The sequence below is a fragment of the Dipteris shenzhenensis genome, chromosome 9 (genome assembly GCF_047967505.1).
Source record: "Dipteris shenzhenensis isolate YYH24624 ecotype China chromosome 9, Dip_SZ_1.0, whole genome shotgun sequence".
Classification (NCBI taxonomy): domain Eukaryota; kingdom Viridiplantae; phylum Streptophyta; class Polypodiopsida; order Gleicheniales; family Dipteridaceae; genus Dipteris; species Dipteris shenzhenensis.
This window is the reverse complement of record NC_141604.1, coordinates 21,932,164-21,955,375: the sequence shown is the minus strand read 5'-3', so window position 1 is coordinate 21,955,375 and position 23,212 is coordinate 21,932,164. Positions and strand designations below refer to the sequence as shown.

General features: G+C 48.5%; 1 protein-coding gene across 1 annotated transcript in view; it reads left to right on the top strand.

Annotated features, from left to right (window-relative positions):
• Positions 1–236: 236 nt before the first annotated feature.
• Positions 237–23,212, top strand: part of LOC147898368 (RNA polymerase III subunit RPC82 family protein) — a 112,900-nt gene continuing 89,924 nt past the window's right edge. The window contains exons 1-3 of the mRNA XM_087378765.1: positions 237–778; positions 885–1,032; positions 20,263–20,381. Of these exons, the coding sequence (XP_087234891.1) occupies positions 710–778; positions 885–1,032; positions 20,263–20,381 (336 nt within the window). The 5' untranslated portion in view covers positions 237–709. The remainder of the gene's footprint in view (positions 779–884; positions 1,033–20,262; positions 20,382–23,212) is intronic.

The window sequence follows — 23,212 nt, the reverse complement described above, 5'->3', positions numbered from 1 at the left end:
ATGGAATTTTTTCTCTCATAGCCCCCCTATTTGGAAAGGAACTATTTGTTAGCACGGCCTTCCAGGCAGCGCTCTAGTTACACTTTTGTTAAAAAGTGTCCCACACACGTTTTTTCTTCTATTTTGGTTCTCAACGTTCATTGAATGCATCTCCACTGTGGGTGGGCAATCTTGCCCGTCCATGAACCTTGGGCATGCCCAAGGTGGGCCGAGCGTGTAAACAACATCATTCTTTCTTTGTCTCCCTCATCATCATCGCTATCAATTCATCATCTCAGCCCTCTTTCACAATTTGGATCTGCCCAGGCCTTATGAATGATTTGTTATCATTCGCCTCGTTTTAATAACACACACACTCTCTCTCTCACACACACACACACAAACGAATAAACATCAAAGGGTGTTGTACGTCAAGGTGTGAGAGCATCGAGTTTCAAACGCAACACAGTCTAATTTCGCTCTAGGCGAGTTTACGTTCAAGCAGACTGAGCTGCCGATGTCTGCTGCTTGGTTTTCATCTAAAATAAAAGTTTCCCCAACAAAAGGCAGTGCTCATGCCCCTTTCTGTTGAATTGGATTCAACCCATTGGACTTGGATTAGCTCCAAGCTCATTGAGTCTCCTTAAAGCTGGGAAAAAGTGCATGGTTGTCGCATTGGCAAACTTGGTCTGTTGAACTAAAGTTAGATTGAAGAGGACCGATAAAAGAGATGGTTGGCCAACACGGGCGCAAGCTGGCATACGAGCTCATACACAATCAGTTTGGAGAGCTCGTGGGGGTATGCTTTCTAGTGCACTACATTTTCAGGAAAAGAAGAAATATATAAGGACATTTGGCCCTGCATCTCTCAATCTTTTCTCAAACATGCTTTACTTTTATTGCAGAAAGTTTGTCGCTGTCTTCTCTTCAGGGGACATCTGTCTGTGCCAGAGATAGCGAGGTTTTCAGAGATGACAATTCCACAGCTTCGCAATTGCCTGTTAGTTCTCGTTCAACATAACTGCATTCAGGGTTTCAAAGTTGAGGTTGAAGGTCAGCATCTTGCTATTTCAAAATGTGCCTCACCTTGAGAACTTCAATCAAAATATTCCTACTATAAGAGGCTTATGCATGTGTGTTAAGTTGATACTAAAACTAACAATCTATCAAAAACTGAAAATGGCCAAATTTGTGATCTCGATATCGTCAATCTTGTAAATATACATCACAAGGATATGAATACTTAGAAGTAAAAGCGTTCCCCAAGTCGCTTACAAACTCCCTTATTTCCTTTGTTCTTTTTCAAGTTTCAGATTGGATATATTATTGTCTTATTAAGGTATATATTTCTATTAAGAGAATCAAATAAAGTTTCCTCAAGATTGTCCATGTGGGTTGTTTTTGAGTTTATTCTGCGTGACATTCAAATCTGAATTTGTAGGATTGGATATATTCTAGTCTTACGAAGGTATATACTTCCTTTATCTACACTCAAATTGTGGAACTGAAAGTACCAGCACGTCCAAAGGGCAGTTTTTTCGTCTGTGAATCCTTGGGACATCAATTTGCTAATATTTAGGCTGTCTACACTTGCATCCGTTTGGACGCCTGGAAGCCCTTGAAACTGGCTATTTCTTGTACTCTGTTGTCCGTGCTTATTGATGGCTGGCATGCCCTGGAGAAAGGGCTGAATGGCAGGGCATATGGGTCTCTTATGGGCCTGGATCAGCCAGTTTGGGCACTTTTGGAGGATCTAGGTTGACCCATGTAGCAGGTTGACCATCTCTGCTTGTGGGTTGGCCAGCAGGGAAGAGGGGACACAACATCACCTTGTCTGCCTCTGCAAATAAGGTCCGAACCACTCGAGAGCCGCTGAAGTCCCAAGAGAGGCATATGGTATTAGAGAGAGGGACACACATGCCAATCTCTTACTACCAGTATGATTTTGATTCACTCCATGGACCTCATCTATGGTAGCTGTCTCTCTACCGTCGTAGAGCACATAGATGAACGGTGCCAAAGCTTTTCTCCTCACTAATTTCATCCATGTAGCATCATGGCACTCATTCATGTACACAATTGAAACAATGGAAATACCACATGTAGGGTCTTTCCCAAATAATGGTTGGTATGATCATAGAATGGAGACTGCTTAGGCAACCAAGATGAAACAAGGACATCTAGACAGATGTACCTCGAAAGAGTATTGATGCTTGGTATGGTGAAAGAAACAATCGTTCCTTGGAGCGGACAAAGCTCCTGGCTCTTTGCACTGACAGGGGGGGGATACATGTCTTGTGAATTTTCTGATTTTTTAGCAGGGCGGGCCGGCGCATTATACATTAGTGCACAATGCCTCCGCGACAAAATGGAGTTGCAGAGCGGAAGAATTGTACCTTGATGGAAATGGCCAGTTATATGCTTAAGGGTAAGTCTTTGTCCAACAAGTTTTGGTTGGATGCAATCATGTGCGCCAAGTAGGTGCTGAATAGAGTACTGACACGGGCATGAAGACAATAACTCCCTACGAAGCATGGACAGGCCGGAAGCCAGCGATTTCACATGTGCGGGCATTTGGGTATATGGCATATGCACGTGTTCACTAGTTGGAAGACAAAGCAGGAAAGTGGATATTCATTGGCCACAGCTCACAAAGTAAAGGCTATAGATTGTATCAGCCTAGAACGGGGAAGGTTATTTATTGCTAGCAGAGAGGCTGATCATGCAGCTTTGCCTTGGCTGGACTGTCAAAAATAGCCTTCTGTAAATGCTTGTCATGTGTTTGATCCATTGCCGCCCCTCTTTCGATCTAATACAGATTCTATGCAGCACTTGCAGGGTTCAAATCCCTCAGGTTCTAGCAGTTCTCAGCCTCCTTTGGCTCAGCTTGATGATCATGCTATTGAATAGGCAGTTGCAGAGGACTGCCATTAGAGAGCAGGAAAAAGTCCCCAGGTGACTGTTGGCTACCCTTAGGGACAGCAAGCATGCTGAAATATTGGCTGCCCGCACTAGAGGTGCCCAGAGACACATGCATGACAATTTTTTGGATGTTGTTTTGATTGCCACAGCCTGCAATGAGGTACCTTTATGCCATAAGGATGCATTTGACAACAGAGAGTCGATGGACGCTATGAAAGATGAATTGGATTCCTTTCACCAGAGTGGCACATGGTGTGTGACTTTCCTCATGGCAAGCGTGCCATTGGCATTAAGTGGGTTTACAAGTTAAAACGGAAGGCTGAAAGCAGTGTAGACCTCTACAAAGCCCGTCTTGTTGCCAAGGTCTATGCTTAGCAGCAGCAAGGAGAAACATTTGCCCCCACATCATGCATCAATACCATTCGGCGTGTCATTGCCATTGCATGACACAAGCATTGTGAATGATGCATAATCATTTCCACGTCGGGGGGAGAAGCGGTAGATTCACCATATGGGTGGCTAGAGTACACCTGCAGAGTGTAGCCCTGCCTTTTTAGTGCTCTTTGGAAGGCCTTTCCCCCATATGTGTAAGCTCCCGGATGGGGTTTCATTTCACCTTTCCCTCATGGTACTGCTTCGCTATCGGTCACCCAGGAGTATTTAACGGTGAACCACCTGCGATAGGGCACCCCCCTGTGCCAACTTTGGCGTGCCAGCTTAGTCATCCTTGTCAAGCCACGTACGCCGCTTCTGAAAAAGGCGTTTCTTTAAGAGTCGACGGGGCCAGTACAAGTGGAATTGAAATAAAGACTAGCAGAGTTGATGAGACCTCTACCTCTCAAATTGCCTCTACTGAAAATGAAGTAGCCTTTGGGAGGTTCATCAACTTGACATTAAGACTACTCTTCTTCATGGTGACTTGCTTGAGGAAGTCTATGTCAGCCAACCTATAGTTTTGATGTTGAGGGGTCTGAAAATAAGCTATGTCGGCTGCATAAGGCTCTTTATGGACTGAAGCAGGAGGCACCCTTGGCATGGTATGCTGAAATTCACACATTTGATAAGCCTTTGTTCTTTAGAGCAGCCCCACGAGCAACTTTTTATGTCCGAAAGAGTGGAGCAGATGTGCTCTTTTTGATTCTTATGTCGACTCAATGAATTGCAGCCTTCAAGGCTGTTTTGTGTGGGAATCTTTTGCCATTTCAGATATGGGCCAGTTGCAGTATTATCTTGGCTTCCAGTTTGCTCATTTTGAGGGGGGCATTATGATGAGCTAGTCTAAGTACATTGGACAGCTCTTGCTTCGCTTTTAGTTCAAGGATTGTGAGCCAGTTTTGACACATTTGGAGCCTAGCTTCTGTTTCTCCTCGGAGAATAGGAGTGATCCTTTTGATGCCACTCTCAAACAGGCTATCGGCTGCCTGATCTATTTGTGTCATGCTAGGCCTGATCTGCAGTATGCAGTTTCTCAGTTAAGTAGGTTCATGCACAAACCCAGTTCAGCAGGCGGTGAAACATCTCTTCTGCTATTTGACAAGCACGGGCTTCTATATGATGATAACTCTCCACTAGTTATGCGCTCAATGACTTGGCTGGTTTGACTTGAGGGTGTCTCACAGTGGCAACTGTTTCAAGCTTTGGTGCTTCATGCATTTCTTGGTTCAGCAAGAAGTAGCCTACTGTTGCTACATCTTGTTGTTAGACTTGAGTATAGGGCAGCTGTAAATAGCTACTATGGATTGCGTCTGGGTTCGTAAGCTAGACATCTTCTACTTCCATCTAGACAGACAGACAGAGTGCTTTGGCCATTGCGCGTAATCCTGTGTTTCGTGCGCACACCAAGTACATCAAGGTTCACTATCACTATGTTTGAGAGCGACCGTCAACTGGAGACATACAGTCGTCCTAAGTTCCGACAGAGGATACCTTAGCATATCTTTTCACGAAGGTCTACCGCAACCCAAGTTTGAAGCTTTTTGACAAGCTTTACACTTGGTACCTTTTGTTACATGATTCTACTGTCCTTGTACTATTATGGGTTGCTATATCCATCATGGTTGAACATGTGCAACCACATGATTTAGCTTCCAGGTTTTCTTGTGACGTTTCCAAGAATACTTCAACCATCCCATGAAGGGGGGTTTGTTGCCACATTTCCGTAGTATGAGCCTTGTAGGCGAGTTAGGACGAATTAGTACAGTTTGTACTAGTCCTAGTTAGTACACTTAAAACATTTAGTTAGTACTAAATGTTTGTACTAGTCTTAGTCATAGTTTGTCCTAGTCCTAGTTAGTATATTTAGTCCTAAATTTATTGGGTCATATATTGGCCGCTATTGTACTTTCCCATTACCCATTTGCAAGTACACTCCATGCTCTCTTGCATTCCATCTTCCCTTCCATTGCACCCCATCCAACACTGTCTGCTGTTTTCCAAGCCTTATTTGCTTTTTGCACTTCTGGTCGTCCAATGTTTATGCTGCTTTTTATAAAGCATCTCTGGGCTGTTCCCTAGAGTATTTCTGCTATGCATTTATTCATTGCTTGATATGTAAAAGGCATATGGCATTGTGATATTGCTGTCTCTAGTTCCTTCTCGTAGATGTGGGCCTTTTTGTAGCCCATTTTCAGCGTAGGGCGCACAGTGATTTCCTGTTTTTCTGCAGCAATCTTTGTCCCTATGAGGCCTAGTGACATTGCTATGTGGTCAGACTCCAGAGTCTCCTCAATCTTGAGATATTCAATCCTGTGTCTTGCAGCTCGGCTTATGATCACCTAGCTGATTACACTTGAGCCTTGAGGGGTTTTTGCATGTATAGTCTGTTAGAAATGACCCAACAGAGGGTACGCACAGCGGAAGACTGATAGTATTGCCCAGGAGCTCACATAGTGTGCGTGTGGGGTGTGGAATCACAAACTTCTTAACTTATGTGCATAAATTAGATGTGCAGACTCATCAATAGACAATGAACGAGCCAGATAGAGAAACCACCAAAATAATATATTTCCGTCCAAAGCTATGGACACAATACAAAAGAGATAGATCCAGAGTCCCACCAATGGTGTGGTCCTCTGATCTTACCACACCTATCTGCTGGCTATCTCTAGACTCAAGCCCGCGTGCTCCACCTCGAGCTTCTGTAGACTATCCGTCCAGATCCCTTCCACCTTGCTGTCTTTGCACCAGCCTAGGTGGGCAGCACTCTGAGCTAGGTCTGCAGCTCTACAGCCCACTTGAATCCTCCTGGATAGAGGCCCACAGGTGGCTGTTCTGCTGCTCTTTCTGCTCCCTGAATTGCTGCTCCAAGTGATGATGAATGAGGGCTGGAGGCCCTCCCTTTATAGGCCCTTCAAGGGCTGCAAAAAACCGACCAGCAGCATCATTCTGGTCGACCCAAACAGGTCGACCAGTCTGCTGCAAAACCAGCCCTTTAAGGGCTCCAAAACTAGGGCTGGCTGCCCCATATCTTCATGCAGGTTCTAGCCTTGGTTTGGCCCTTCAACCAGGCCTGGTTGGCTGGCTGTATCCAGCCCAACCAGCCTGTCTAGTCAGGCCTTCTCGTCTACTGTCCACCCGCCATCTCTGCTTCGCCACTTGCAAGCTCTGTTGCAGGTCATATACCTGCCCACAAGCAATGTCACGTGGCTCGCCTTTCTCGTGGGTATTCTCTGCTATTTGGTGCTGCTCCAAACAAGCCTATGACAGGCCGGATCCAAGCTAGACCTCCATAGCCAACTTTCCGTCCATTTGTTGCAGCTACCATGGCTCCTCCAGGTTCTTCTTTCTTTCTCTGATCTCTGCCCCCATGGCAGCCAGCTTGCTGCCCATGTGGCCATCCCTCAGGACCCAGGTTCATCCCCCCCATGCTCTCCTCATATGGGGGCTTACAGATGGGGAGGTGACCATTCCAAGATAGTCTTCCTTGCCTTTGAAGAATGAAGTGCCATTGCATATTTGCAATTCAAAACATCCACATAGTGTGAGGAGTTGTTGCACCATGGTGGTGATTTCTACGTGTCTCTTGATGTCCCTTTCCAACCTCTTCTTTCCTCATTGTCTCTTTCAGTTCTTCCATCCATAGGGGGTCTTTTTCCTCGTGATAATGATGCCTTGCATTGAGCCCATTTGTGCATTGAAATCCTGTGCGAGAATAGAGAACCTGGCTATGTCCTTCCCCAAATGCATGAGAGGGTCTTCTTGTGATATATGGCTATTGTTTTTGTAGAAACCTGGTAAGCATGGAGAGAAAGCCGGTTAATGTCGTCTGGCTGGAAGAACTCAATAATCATGCTCTTAGAGGTGTCTAGTTGTACGCCCTAATCCCATCTATGTGCCCTGAGCAAATGTTCCTTGTGTTAGGCGGCATTATGGATGAAAGTTGTTAGGCATCTCTAATGTGGGTAGGACAAGAAACTGGATAGGCATCCGAAACCCTCCCTGAAGGGAGACGATAGGGACCTTTGATCTGATCGTATAGAGGGGATGTGAAAGCAAAGTGCCCCTCCCACTAAGTGTAGATGTGACCCTCTCTAGGTATGCCCTTTGCTTGTCCACTCTCAATGTGGAGTTGGTGTGATGAAATGCAAAATTGCTCGATCGATATTCTCAAGGAGTGGGGGAGATGGATCTGTGTATTCGGGTGGATTAATGAAGCCCTCTGTCGAGATCCGCAGCAATGGTCTCCGTAAAACCTGAGCTTCACAGGAAGCTCGCTGGCACCAACCAGGTTCTGAATGTGTAGCTATAAGAGATGCTCTTGGATAACTTGGTTCACCTTATGATACGTGAGTGGGATGGAAGAGGCCTCGATACTTTACTGAAAGGGGGGTAATCTGTCTATGTGAGCCCCCAAACCACCTGAATGTACATGAATATCAGCACCTCTGGTCATCCTCAGCTGCCAAAGCCATGGATGAGGATAGGGCCAACCAGGGTAGCCCATGTTGCTGTGTAGTGTAGGATCCATACTCCTTGATGCGGTAGAGATACGTGATAATGTGGAACACTGCATCGAGCGATAGTGGGGATGCTCTGAACTTAGCTAGGACTGTTTGATGCGTGAGTGAGGGTATGGATCATCGGTGAAAGCATGATGACCTAAAGCCTCTCGACTCGAGCCCAATCTCTCTCTGATAGGTCTGCCTCACAACAAGGACTGCCATACATCCCTGTTGGTATGGCGATCCTGGAATGAGAGTGAAAGCATTGCCGCTCGAGTCTAGCAAGTGCGGCGTATCCCCTGCTTAGTCAGGCTTGTATTGTAGGTCGCATTGTAAAGATCGGGCCAGTGAACAGAACCCCCAAGTGTGTATAGGATGCAACCAGCTCCACCAGTAACCCATCTAGTGTGAAGTGCTCTCTATGCATGGCTGAAGATCATGACCTTGGTTTTACCCAAAGTCTTCAAGTCATGTGTCTTGCGGAAAGTATGGAGTGCATCCAAGTGCCGTTGGAGCCCTTTGGTGAGGAGGAGAGTAGGACCACGTCATGTGCGTATAGAACAATTGTGACAGTCTGGCAGGCATAGTAGTAGTGTGGAGCTATGGACCAGATGTGTTCGGGGTTCATTGTTTCAAGTTGCAGTAACTATGGACTAAGGAGCTCAAGTTCATTGTACGGGGTTTCTGTTGTGATGAGTTCATTGACAGGTTAGTGGACGTTGTGTGTTCCACAGTTCATATTCTTCCATTGGGTACCCATAGCGACTGGCTTGGGATATTACAGAACACATGACTTCTTTGGAGCACCAGATGATATTTCTTCTAGGTACCAGCTGCATTGGAGCTATCTTTCAGGACATTTCCTGCGGGAGAGTTCATGGTGGCATCTTCATCGGTCGGCTCCCTCAGATCATTATACACCACGAGCTGCAGGGAGGGTGTTAGAGTCGAGGTTCAAGATCCAATAAGATAAAGGTGTGGCACTTTTTTTATATTCAAGTGAGAAGCGATTATTGCTCAAGTTTGTCACTCCCTTTCTGATGTGTGGTTTAAGCACATGTTCATTTGACCGATAGCTCTTGTAAATCCCAATGATGGTATGGAGCTACACATATCTGGTGGCGTCTGACCTGGGATATCGTATAAGGAGCATGCATATCTGTGCTAAATCTCTGGGTCTATGATGGGAATGGGCCGTTTCCCCTCCGATAGGAGTCCCCAGCTGATAGTTAGGTCTCTCCCTGGAAAGGATCCGATCACCTCATGAGTGAGAAAAGTCCGCTTCTTACGTCATTTCATCTGACGTGAGATGCGATGCGCCTCAGATGAGGTCAGGTGTCCCAGGGCCTACTCGCGTGTGAGGTGAGCTCTCATCTCCTTACGAGAGAGAGATTATAACGTCCATGGGAGGCCTCGCGGGCGTATGGGACAAAGTGACACCAAAGAGAAAAACTCATACAAAGCCACAAGGGGCTGAGGCAAAGGGCGTGCTAAGACCCTTTTCTGAATACTGTGCTGAAATAAAGAGAGCTCAATGGCTCAAGCAAAATCGAGTACAAAAAAATTATATGATATCATGTGCTATCTGCTATCTGGAGCAGGTTGAGAACTTGAACTGGAACTAGAAACTCAAAAACCGAAACCCGGCACTGTGGTGACTATTAGCGGTGAAAATGTCTCAAATCTGAGTTTGCCTGGCTGTCTCATATTGCGGTGTCGGAGGTTGGCGTGGTCTCCTCGATCTCTGAACCCGTTGAGCTATGTTCAGAGTGACCCCTCCTCTCGGGCGGTCCCCTATGAGGAAAGCTATGATAGGGTGAACCTCAATCGAGTGTGCTCTGTGCGCTCTCCGTGTCGTGGGTGGCCTCTGCAGTCCTCTCTCGGTAATCCAGACTCGCAAGCAGCTGGCTCCTCCTCCTCCTTCCCACTGTGTCTTGGAGTTGACTCGAATGCATAAAAATCTGTGATGTGCCGCTGTGTGTGGTCAGCCTCTGCATCCTGTGGTGTGATGGCCTCTTGCTGCTCTCTGATCTGTTGTAGCAGGGTCTCCGTGTGTCGGCACATCTCAAGCACATAGAGCCCAATGCAGACCTGGTCATGGAAATGGATCAATCGTGATAGTGGTCCGAAGCCACTCCCATCCTCATAGAGACAGTGGTATCCTCCCGAGATCTCGTAGTAGGCTGGGCAGGTGCAAAGAAAGTGTTCCTCTTTCTCAACCACCCCCAGTGTGCATAGCGTGTAGGTCCGTTGCTCTCTAGGTATACGTGCTGCTCTCCCTTTCTCAATCTTCAGCTGATGGGATGAAACCTGCATTTGCCCAATGGCGATCCTCAGTGCATGTGAGACTCTTCTGTCCTCAAGATATAGGGGTCTGACGATGAATGCCTCCTTTGAGACATTTAGGAAATTGTCACGATAGAATTGTGTCTTGGTGGGGAGCTCCTGATCTCCCCCCCAAGCCCAAGACATGTGGAACTGAAGAAGATCTAACCGTATGATACGGTTAATCTCATCTCGCGGGATCGACTTAGGGGGTGCATCCAAACTATACTGAAAGGGGGGGGAGCTTGTCCATCTGAATCCCGTGTCTGGCAAACCATGTGGATATACGTGCATACCATGTGTCTGCCCCACCCTCAGCTAGTCATCTGGATGACTCCAGAACCAGCCTCGGTATCCTCCACTGGGGTAAGTCCTAGACTCTGTGAATGAAAGTCACTGTCTGGAAGCTGGCATCAGTCTGTAGTGGTGTCTTGGTGAACTCTGCTTGTACTATCTCATATGTGACTGAGGGCTTGCTCCGAATCATCCTAGATTCCATAGTCACCAGTAGCCGCTCAAATCTCCTTCACTTTGCTATCGGTAGGTCAAATGCCCAGAAGGGTGCTGCGTACATGGCAGCCGGCCGCACTAGCATATCAAAGAGCCAGCACTTTGTCGATGGATCCTGAAAGTGTGCTTGGAAGCATTGTCTCTCTAATCGGGCTAGAGCACCTCGCCCCCGTGTGAGTCGTGCATGGGCTGCATGTGTCATAGTGAAGAGGGGTTCAGTGAAGAATGCTCCTCGATAGGTGTAAGACTGCACTATCTCCACTGGCTCTTCTTGATAAGTGAAGCTGAGTCGACGGAGCATTACATGTGAGGTGTTGAAGACCATAACCTTGGTCTTCCCAAGGTTGACTGTCAGGTCTCTTTCTCTGCAGAACACCTCTAAGGCCTCCAAATGTCTCTGCAGCCCCTTCGCTAAGGATGAGATAAGGACTATGTCATCAGTGTATAGCAATATCTGTATCATGAGATTGGCCAGTAGTGATCTTTTGCCTCCCAGGCGGTCTATGAAGGAAGTGATCTCATCAATGTAAAGCCCAAAGAGGGTCGGTGAGAGGGGGCAACCCTGCTTCACTCCGATGGTACTCTCGACCCAATCTGATAGACCACTTGGAGCACGACCAAAATATTCTTTGGAACTCTGCATGTACTATCTCATGCGGGATTGAGGGCTTACTCCGAATCATCCTAGATCCGATAGTCACCTGTAGCCGCTCGAATCTCCTCCACTCTGCTATCGGTAGGTCACATCCTCAGAAGGGTGCTGCATACATGGCAGTCAGTCACACTAGTGTATCGAAAAGCCATCACTTCCTGGAGGTGTACTTGGAAACACCTCGTCCCCGTGTGAGTTGTGCTAGGGCTGCATGTGTCATAGTAAAAAGGAGTCCTGTGAAGGCTGCTCTCTCAACAGAACACCTCTAGGGCCTCCAAGTGTCTCTGTAGCCCCTCCGCTGAGCATGAGATAAGGACTATGTCATCAGCGTATAGCAATATCTGTATCATGAGATTGGACAGTAGTGATCCTTTTCCTCCTAGGCGGTCTATGAAAGAGGTGATCTCATCAATGTACTGAAGAGACATGGTAGCTAGCTAGGAACGGTATGGAAAGCATAATGACAGGCAAAATGGAAAGGAAAGAAAGTACAAGTGCAAGGCAATAACCAGAATACTCACAATGTATTGATAGCTTGATGTTGACTGATATAATAGACAAGTACAACACTATATAGTGTGACACTAGACTCTAGAAAGTCACAATGTCTATGGGATATCTCCCAATATGACACGTGGCATGTCTAGGACTCATTAGACTATAAAACACCACCTAGACGACCTAGAACACACATTTTTGACTCACTTTGGCTTCATATTCCAACACCCCCCCATGAAGGCAAGGTGAGAGACTACTGGAATGGAACCAAGAATAGAACATGACAATGACAGTCATCAGAACTGTGCATGCCGGTCTAGAACTAGACATGGCTCCCACACAATCTCAGAGGCAAGTGAGCATGGCTCAGAGGCTAGTGAGCATAACATAGAAAGCTCATCTAGCATGGCTCAGAGGCTCATCATGCATGGATGCATGATCAACTCAGAGGTCTAGGAGACCAATGCACCAACATCTTGGAACTCATATGCCAGGCCTGATAACTAGACCCTATCAATGCTAATACATGGCTTCCACAGTACATCCCCCCTGTGGCTTCATAACGGGAAACCGGGATGAAGTCACACACCACTCATAAAAGAAATAACATCAGTTTAGGAGGACATTCCAAGGTTGAGTACCTTATAGAATCAATGAAAACAAAATACTCAATACATATCGTTTTAGGGGGACTACCCAGGGCAGAGGACCCCAAAATACATCAAGCTGTAGGAATAATAAAAAATAGATCTCTTAGGAGTAAGAGATGTCCTCCAAGTAGCCACTGCACATATGTGCACATCCCTGCTAGTCGATGAAGCACTAGGCATGGATGCCACAAAATATGTGTCGGTGAAGTCCATGGGGTAGCTACATGGAGCGGTTATGGCATGACTCCCAAAATAGAAGATGGAGAGTCACCCAAAAGTCGATGTAGAGGCCTGGGGTACCACGAGCAATTGGAAAGTCGATCAATGCGAAGAACCTCAAGCACCAATCAGATAAGTAATATCGGGGAAGTCACGAGCACTCGATGAGTCAATCAATGTGAAGCTCGGGCACCGCGAGAACTCAGAGAAGCAATCGTCGATAGTCGGGAAATATCCAGAGCTCACATCGATCAGTACGGGCAATCATAGGTGGATGCCGGGTCGTGTCATGATCGGGAGCTTACATCAATCTCTCCGGGCCAAGTGAGAGAGGACAATGTCACCAGGCCAAGTGAGAGAGCAATGTCAGGAAGTAGAAGACCGATGCCAATGCCGGGAATGCGAGGGAGAGAGAATTCAGAGGCACATATGAGCTGTAGAAGAATGCGGGCAGTTTGGGCAGCTCATTGCAGGCACTTAGCAGAGAAATGGTGGCAGATTTGGCGACTGTTGCAGGAGCAGCAGTGTGGGCAGAGAGCGCAGCAGCAGCGTGGGCAGGACTTGCAGTGTAGAGCAGCAGTTGCGTGGGCAGCTTTGGGTCAGCAAGAGCTTTGTGGTAGGGCAGCAAGAGCTGCGTGGTAGGGCCAGCAAGAGCTGCGTGGGCAGCTTTGTGGTAAGGCAGCAAAGGCGGGGAAGGACATGGTAGCTAGCTAGGAACGGAATCGAAATATGGAAAGCATAATGAAAGGCAAAATGGAAAGGAAAGAAAGTACAAGTGCAAGGCAATAACCAGAATACTCACAATGTATTGATAGCTTGATGCTGACTGATATAATAGACAATAGACAAGTACAACACTATATAGTGTGACACTAGACTCTAGAAAGTGACAATGTCTATGGGATATCTCCCAATATGACACGTGGCATCTCTAGGACTCACTAGACTATAAAACACCACCTAGACCACCTAGAACACACATTTTTAACTCACTTTGGCTTCATATTCCAACATGTACAGCCCGAAGAGAGTCGGTGAGAGCTTCACTCCGATCATACTCTCGACCCAATCCAACAGGCCACCTGGGGCACGAACTCGGCCTCTGACTGACTCATATAGGCTATCACCCCCATATTAGTGTCTCTGGAATTTGCATTTCCTGTAACCTCCTGATCATACGGGATCATGCAACAGTGTCAAAAGCCTTCCCGAAAGTCTATAAAGCATGTGTAGACTTTCTGGTGTCTAGACCTCGCCTCTTCAATGATAGCCCTCAGAGTGAAGATGTGATCTAGGGTAGAGTGCTGTCTTCGGAATCCTGCCTGTCCTAGTGCCCGCTGCCTGTGAGCCTTTGTATGACTGCCGAGTTCCCTTTCTAGAATTGATCTATAAATCTTGGCCAGAGTGTGGCCAATCATAAGGGTCTGATAGTTCCCCGTCTCCATAGGGTCCCCGGCTTTATGTATCCGTACAATAGTGGTGGTACTCCAAGAAGCTGGAAATCTGTTACAAACAGCCCGGTTGAACATCTTTGCTAGGATTGGGGCTTGGACCTCCTGTCCATGTGCAAAGTGCTCAGTCCCGAGGCCCTCGTAGTCCTGTGCTCTCCCATTGTGTAGTCGGCGAAGTGCAGCCCGTACGTTCTGTGTGTGGTGAACAGATGACAAGTGGTGGGCCTAGGAGTGGAGGACATATCTGGCGGTGTCTGCATTTGGGCATCATAGAGGGAGCATGCATAGGTGTGCCACACATTTGGGTCAGAAATGGGGATAGGTGGCTTTCCCTTTGATTGAAATCCCCATCCAGTGGTCAGGTCTTCTCCTTGGAACGATCTGACAATCTCATCCATCCCATGTGTGAGGAAAGCCCGTCTCTTACGGTGCTTCAGTCGTCGATATATATATATATATATATATATATAGAGAGAGAGAGAGAGAGAGAGAGAGAGAGAGAGAGAGAGAGAGAGAGAGAGAGAGATTAACGTCCACGGAAAATGAACTCATACAAGCCTCAGTGGGCTGAAGCAATGGGTGCGCTAGGACCCTTGTTGAGAAAGAAAGTTTATTAAAGTCTTCGGGAGACCGTGAAGGTCTATGAGACTAAAGATAACTGATACAATGAGCATAACGGTGGCGGTCTCAAAACGGGCCAGCCAACCGTTTCTACAAAAAAGAGGTTATGAAGGACGGTGTGTCTAGTCCTGATACAAAAAATATGTGTCTACCTCCAGATGATACAAAAAAGAAGGGGGGGGCACCAAAAATGGGGCAGAGGGGGGAGATACAGTATATATATGTAGGTGAGAGAGAGAGAGAGAGAGAGAGAGAGAGAGAGTTTATTAAAGTGTGCTAAAGACCACCGATGGGTCTATGAGATTGAAGAAAAACGTGATACAATGAGCAAAAGTCCTCATGTGGAGACACAGTCTGATCCAATACAATACAATAGGCATATAGAACATCAAGCTATGCCCAACGGTGGACTGGGCTATGTAGACAAGAAGCCCGTAATGGATCGCAGTTTGCTATCTGGATGAGTAACTTGCGCTGCTCGACGTCTGACGAGCGCCAGTGTAACCCCAGTCGGTTGCACCCCAGGTCTGAAAATGGAGGAGATATCAGTGAGTGTGATTTGTATGTTTGTCCTCTGCCGGGTGTGTTGTGTCTTGGTCTCAGGGTCTCTCCCTTTCCTACTGACAATGGCTGGGATAGCAATGTGCTCTGCCTAGAAGAAATTTGTGATCGTACTCTGGGATGGGCCGGGCTGGGCCGGGCCGGGCACGGCGGTCCCCTGCTCCTGTCTCCTCGATCTGATGAGACGTTCTCTATGTCGGACTGCCTCGTGAATAAAAGCTGCCAGGCATCTCCGATCTGGGTATAGGAGTTGTCTGGAGAGGCCCTCGAATCCGTCTCTGAAAAGGCAATAGTATTGTCTATGAATCTCATAGTAGAATGGGCAACGGAAGAGGAAGTGCTCCTGTGATTCCACCTCATGTCGCTCACACAATGCTCAGATACAACTCTCCCTAGGAATTCCCTTTGCTCGCCTGCTCTCGATATGGAGTCGGTGCGATGTGAGAGTTTGGAATGCCGCATCTAGCTACAGTGGGGACGCTCCGAACTCAGCTTGAATGATCTGATGAGGGATAGATGGTTTGCTGCGTATCATCCGTGATAGTAGAAGAACCTGTAATCTTTCCACTCGAGTCCACTCTGTGTCAAAGAGGTCGGATCGCCAATAAGTGCTACCATACATGCCCGCAGGTTGGACAAAGGAGTCGAAAAGGAGAACCTTGGTCCGCGGGTCCTGAAAGTGCGAGTGGAAGCACTGTCTCTCCAGTAGGTCTAAGGAGGCATAACCTCTACTCAGGTGTGCTTGCATCGCCGGTCTCATTGGAAGATAGGTCCTGAAAATAGAACCCCCAAATATGTGTATGATGAAACGATCTCAATTGGTGCCCTGTCAAAAGTAAACTGCTTTTTGTGCTCAACTACTCTAGAGGTGTTGAAGATCATAATCTTGGTTTTACCCAGACTCGCAAAAAGCCAGTAGTGCATCTAGATGTCTCTGGAGCCCCTTAGCGGACAAGGATAGGAGCACCACATCATCAATGTACATAATGATTTGGAGCAAATAACTGTCAAGAGAGCAACCATCACCTCCTAGTGTCCTCATAAAAGACTCAAGCTCGTTATGTAGAGGCCAAACATGGTTGGTGAGAGTGGGCAACCTTGTTTGACCCCAATGGTGCTCAGGATCTCATCTGTCCATCTCCCCTTGTCCGAACCTTGCCAAAAACCCTCTCATAAAGTGCCATAACCGCCCCGCTTGATGAGGCGTGCTCGAGGCATTGTATCGAAGGCTTTGCGAAAATCCACAAAGCAACAATATACCCTTTGTTTTCGTGTCCTGGCCTCCTCTATGACACTCCTAAGTGTCAGGATATGATCCATGGTCCCGTGGTCACGTCGAAATCCTGCCTGTCCGTCTGCTCTGAGTCCCTGCATCTCTGCATAGCGACTAACCTCCATATCTAGCACCGAAGCATATATCTTGGACATGACATGCCCGATCATAATGATCATGTAGTTGCTTGGATCCATGGGATCCCTTGCCTTGTGCATAGGTGTGATAGTGTTGAGGGTCAAGTGCGTGGGAAGCCGAGGCAAATTGCTTCATTAAATAGCTTTGCAAGGATAGGGGGCTAGGATATCAATCCCGTATGCAACAAATTCGGTGCATAATCCCTTATGATCCTTCGCTCGGCCATTATGAAGCTTCATGACCGCATCTTTGATGCCTCCCTTAGTGAAGAGAGTGCAAGAGGTAGGTCGTGGTGTGTGCGAGAGACCAGGTGTGGGCTGGTCGGGGATGTCATAAAGTGTGTGGGCATAGTTGTGCCAAACTTGAGTGTCTGTGAGTGGTGAGGGGGACCGCCGTTCAAGAAACTGTTGCTAAAAGTCTTTGGAATTATTACTGAAAAGAATGTTAAATAATTCATCCTTGTTTTGGAGGACAAAGTTTCGTTTCTTTTGGCAAACTAGACGGTGATACTCGTGTAACGTGTCCAGTGCGCTTGGTAGGCCATGTTGGGATTCGAATTGGAGTTGTCGCCTTACACTCAGCATCGTACCACCTATTACATGGCACGGACCCCAAAGGCGACGGACTGTTAGAACGTGTGGTGTACGGGAAGGCATGAAGGGCAGCTTCGTGCAGTGATCGGCTAATCAATGTGGCCCGGTCCTCTAGGAGAAGTATATGGTCAATATAGGTGAGTAGAGTGTAGAGCCGTGCAGAGTATACGGGTGAGAGGCTGTGGTCAAAGAGTATGTCATGATAGGTAGTGTAGGTGGGTGGTGTGGTGAGTGGTAGAGCAAGGTGGGGAGTGGTGATATTGAAGAAGAGATATGCGTGATCAACCCTAGGTGGTGGTGGTGAAATGGAGAAGTCTATGATGTGTGATGTGAAGGCAGGGGATCCCAAGATATAATCAACTATGCTAGACCCCCCTCCATGCGGAAAGCAAATGAAGCTGCTGGAGGAGGGCCATCGCTCAAGACCATTATAGATAATGAGATCGTGTGTCATACCTAGATCCAATAGTGCATGTCCGTAAGAAGTCATAGGGGCCCGTCTGTCAGTAGACACTTGTGACATGTTAGCGTCAACAAGATCTATATCGGGAAGTAAAACATCCTCCTCTCAAAAATCCAATAGTGGCACCTAGCGTGCTCCTGTCCTTCTTTGAAGTCCCCCACTAGGAGAACATCTCCACGGCTTGAGAAATCCATGATATCATGGTAGAGGGATGTATATGGTGATGTCTCAGCCTCCTCCTGTACTACCCTGGCAAAGTGTGAGCTCTCTGGTGGGAAGTAGCAGATTGCTATGAAGAGATTACGGCAAGTGATGCGTCATAGTCGGATCCAAAGAAACTTAGAATGTGGATCTCTCCTCTCCACTGATATCACCCCAATAAGAGATGATCTATATAAGACTGCTACTCCTCCTGATCCACTTACTCCACCTGTCTCCCTCGTCTCCTTCCTGAAGGCTAACTCCCAAGTGTATCCACTGAGCACCAGCAAGGGGCGCTTTGGGCTTTGATGTGTCTCTGTGTAGAAGACTATGTCTTTTCCTCTGTATGACTTCGAGAAATTCCCAGGCTTGGACCAGAGGGTACCATGACAGTTCCAAATGGTGCAAGCAAGGGTCTCAATATCCTGAGTCTCATAGACCCCGTCCCCCTATGTGGAGGAGCGGTCAGGTGGTCGATTGGGTCCGGTGATGAGGCGTCCATCCCGCATTACTGCCCACTTCCCCTCTTTGTGAGCCACATCACGTAGCTGCAAAAGAGCATGTCTCTTCTCTATCTGTAAAGGAGTCAGGTCCTCATCCATAGATATAGTGGGGTGATCACGTAGAGCTGATCTACGACGTAAAGCTGCTAGGCGTGCCCGAGTGTCCCTGAAACGTATAGCAAGAGGCTGCTCTCTGTTGGGATCTCTCCCCACTCGCCATGCTTCCACAATGGCATGGTTTGGAACCCCTAGTGTGGTCACCACGAAGGTGGTCGCGTCACCTATCGGTGCAGTCTCTGTCCGTGGGATCCTTCTTGAGCTCCACAATGGCATGGTCTGGAACCCCTAGTGTGGTCACCTCGAAGGAGGCCACGTTCAAGGAAGAAAACTCTTTCTTCAGCTCTAGGATGTCCTGTCTGAGCTCTTGAATGAGACTAGCCTACTGCTGAATAACCATTGCCTGCTCCTGTGCAAACCGGGTCAACTCCGCCTCATGTGCCCGAATGCTACGTACTTCTTTGAGGAGAGACTCCCATAGATCTAGCGTGTCCGCCAATGAGTAGTTTGGACCTCTCAGGATCTCGGATCAGTAGAGGCCTGGTGCAAAGGTAGAGAGGTGGGGCTGGATAGTGGATTGGTGAGCTGGTAATGGGAGCAGAGAGTGGGGATATCAATGATGAGGGGATTCCAGTAGAGTACTGGAAAGAGGGCTGGCTCAAACGGAGAGGGGAGAGGGAAGAGAAAGAGTATTGTAAATCAGTATGCGTATCTGGGGACTGTGAAGGGGGTGATGGAATGGGTGTCAGAGTAGCAGTTGATATGGATGTTGAGGTAGAGGTAGAGGTTGAGGCTCCCGCTGTAATTGTCGAAGTCGATGATGAGGATCCCAAGGTGGAGGCAGGTGGTGATGATGATGAGGATGGTGTCCCCACCGAGGTAGGTACTGTACCAGTCTTCGTGATTGCTTTGCTGTCCACACTGAGTCCACTCTTGTTGACGCGCGTGTTCACGTCCTCTAGCGTCACTTGCTTTGGAATCCTGTTATCTTTTTTGTTTCTTCCTTTATCCTTTTCTTTCTCATTCTCTCGCTCGCCTTTCCCCATCTTGTGATGCTAATTCAAAATTCTCTCTCTATTTTTTTTGTTGGCAGGTACGTAGGGCAGCTGCAGCCCCTCATGTGGGCCCATCGACCCACGCACTCTTCATCTTTGAAAGTGGAGGGGCTAGGAACGGGGAAGCTAAGAGTGGGGAGTGGAGAGGGAGGGTTGAGGGCAGAGGGTGAGGGGGACTGAGTGGAGGTGGAGGGCTGTAGGCGGAGGTGGAGGACTGCCGGGCGGAGCTATAGGTGCAGGCAGGGGGCCTGCAAGGCAGAACTGTAGGTAGAAGGCATGGAGCAGCAGCGGGGGGCGAGAAGGAGGGGTGGAGCAGGCAAGAAGGAGCAAATGGGGCTGGAGCAGCGGTGGCGGGGGCAAGCCGGAGGCCAAGCGGTGGGTAGTCTGAGCCGGGGGGCGAGCAGGAGGCCAAGTGGGGGAGCCAGCAGGGAGGTGGGGGCTGAAGGGCGAGCAGTGAGGTGGAGGGGTGAGTGGGATACGAGCAGGGAGGCGGAGTTGCGAGCAGGAGCGGAGGGGCGAGTAGGAGGGAGGGGGAGAGAGAGAGAGAGAGAGAGAGAGAGAGAGAGAGAGAGAGAGAGAGATCACAATTTTGTTAAACTTCAAAGTATTCATGTATTATATTGACATGTTAGGTTACCCTTTGTGATATAGGTACCAATTTAGTGCCATCAAGAGCTTTTACTTCATATATTGCCATTGTGAGCAATATTCTTCATAGGATGCGGTTTCCTAAGTTTCTTATGATAGTGCATGAAGATATAGGAGAAGAGGTATGAGCACTTCCCCTTTTGTTTTATGTAAAAGGTCAATTTTCAAAGGTTTAGGGCATTCATAATTATGTATTTTAAAAGAATAGTCAAGCTTACAAAGTAAAAAGTGAATATTGCTAACCTCCTTCTTGTGTGTAGATGTTATATGTGTTGGATTGAATCATGATTGTGTTGGCTAGGGGACTTAGAAAACAAAAGCATAGACCACATAGTTTAAAGTTTTCTTGAGTAATTTATAGGGGGAGCCTTTCTACCACTTGTTTAGGCTTTGCTATGATTTTGGTATAGAAGGACCTCTTAATGTTCTCTCTCTTGATTCTTTAGGTTTCCCTAGATGGCAGTTGTTTGGATTCGCTCTTGCCAAATGAGCATCTTTTTAATAATTAGCTTTTCTTATTTGGAAACATAGCTCTCCAAGAAAGCAGTAGCAATATATTGAAAATGATGTTTGTTGGAAGATAGAATTCTTCGTTCCAAGTTCCTCGTTTTAGCGCTTTTAGGGCTCTCTTACCCAATCATGAACTAAGAAAAGATAGAGTCTTGGGATCACTATCAATTGCTTTGATACACAAAACCACCTTGCATATGCTTGATTGCCTTGTTAAAGCTTAGTTCTATTGTTGATTGCCTTGTTAAAGCTTCGCTATTTGAAATTATGAGAGCGGATAAGACCTGCCTTTCGGAGCTGCTCCCTGCTCCTGAAGCTCCCTCCTCTCTCCTCCTCGCCATAGCTCCCTCCTTGCTCACCCGCCCTTCTTCTGCCTCTCCCTTCGCCCATCCTACCCCGCCTCTCCTTCCTTGCCCCCCTTCCGTCGCTGCTCTCCCCCTCCATGCCCCCCCGCACCTTCTCCTTCCCCCGTGCGATTCTCCTCCCCCCCGCGACTTCTTCCCCCCTTCCGCTTCTCTTCTCCCCCCTCGTGTGCAGGCTGCTCCTGCCCCCCACCATCCTTCTGCTCCCCTCCGCGCACTGTTCCCCGCCCCTTCCCTCCTTTCCTCCCCGCTTCTTCCTTTGCTTAATCCCCCCCCCCCCCCCCCCCCCCCCCCCCCCCCGTAGGGTCCTTCTCCGCCCCCCTGCGCTGTCTTCTCTTCCCCGCCTCCTTTTCCAGCCCCTTGATTGGAGCAGCTGCAGTAAGGCCGACCAGCCACTCGTTTGGGGCTAAGCCGAGCTTCGAGGGCCTCCTTTTGAGCCCCTTGGAGTGGGTTTTGAGCGGGTGCGCTTCTTGAGAAGCTTGGAAGTGTCTTGGTACCCCGGGCTGCTTGCACACTGCTCGAGTTTGCTCACTTCTAGTGTCAGCCCTACTGCAGCGCTAGCGTGGCCTTTTTCCTTTCTTTTTTGAAGCTTCGGGTTAATTGTTGACACTTGGAAGAAAGAGAACGTGGTGGCAACTTCTGTCTGGCCAAAAGGGCTCAAATGGTAGCACCTTCGAATCCCGCAACCGTCAAGGTTATTCTCTCTCCCTAGGACAAACAACAGGTCAAGCAAGCAATTCAATCCCTTACGGACAGAGCAGTAGTGGGCCGGATAGTAGGGCTCACCCCTTCCAAGAGCTGGATCCGATACTGGTTAGAGGCGAGTTTAGCGTTAGAGGCCACATCTTGGAGGCCACCATCTGTGGACGAGGAGGCTTCCTTCTCCAACTTCGCTCACCTGACACGATCGAGGCACTACTTGAGCAGAGCCCCATTTATCTTGGCTTGCATCTGGTTTTCCTTTTCCCTTGTATCACGGCTTTACTATACAGGACATGGACTCGTCCCATCATGTGCCTCGCTTTCCGGTGACGCTTCGTTTTCCAGGACTCCCAAGGGAGTATAGGCCCATCCTCCCCTCCATTGGCAGAGCATTTGGCCCAGTACTGGAATCCCCCCCCCCGTACTGGAATCCCTTCCCCCAGAGTCGGCCGCTTCGGTGGTGGCAGATGAGGGAGTCCCTAGATTAAGATCGGTGATAGAGGACCCAGAGTCCATCTCGGAGTGGATCCTTCTCGAGACTCTCGAGGGGGGTGAGCTTCGTCAGAGAATTGAGATCTCAGGATTACCGGGCCAGTGCCTTCGATGCAGATAGCATGGACACCTAGTCCGGGATTGTCCTCGAGGCCAGACATGACCCCCCCAGCTGTCGCAGGACCGTTAGCGAGAGCCTTAGGTGGATAGGCAGAGTCACCTTCGTAGGCAGCAGCAGTAGTCCCAGACCCCCTAGGTGGAAAGTGGAGGCGAATGCAGAGCACGAGACAGCCTCTTAGTCACAAAGGAGATCAAATCATCGAAGAGTCCGTTCCCCTGGCAAATCCCGTTGGAGAAGAGACTAGGGCACGCAGGCATCCACTCAGCAACAGCAGGGCCTAGGATGTGTGCCGGGCGCCACTCAACATGCCCTCTAACTCTTTGCATTGGTAGAGGAGGAGACCCCGTGTTCTCAGGCTAGACCCTAGAGACCGGCTCAACCCCCATCCCACGCTTCTTCTTCCCCCCCGGACCCCTCTCCTCCGCCCCACCTCCCACTTCCGTTCTCCCTCCCCCCCGCCCACTCATTTAGCTGTGATCACCCTCACCACCGGCCCCCCTCCCTCATCCCGGCAGTCCCCCTCCCTATCCCTTTAGAATCCGGAGCCCCATCTCAGACTGTTCATGACTCTCTGCCCTTGGGCAAGGGTGGGACCCCGCAGGCAAGGGCTTCTTCCTCCTCTCAGAATTCTAGCCCAATAGCTTCTCAGAACACGCCTCTGTCTCAGCAAGCGACCCCCCCCCCTCGTCTCACCCCTCAGCCTCTAGACGGGCCTTAGGAAGAAGTGGCTCGTCCTCCCAGTCCTCAGCTCCCCAACTCTAGCCTG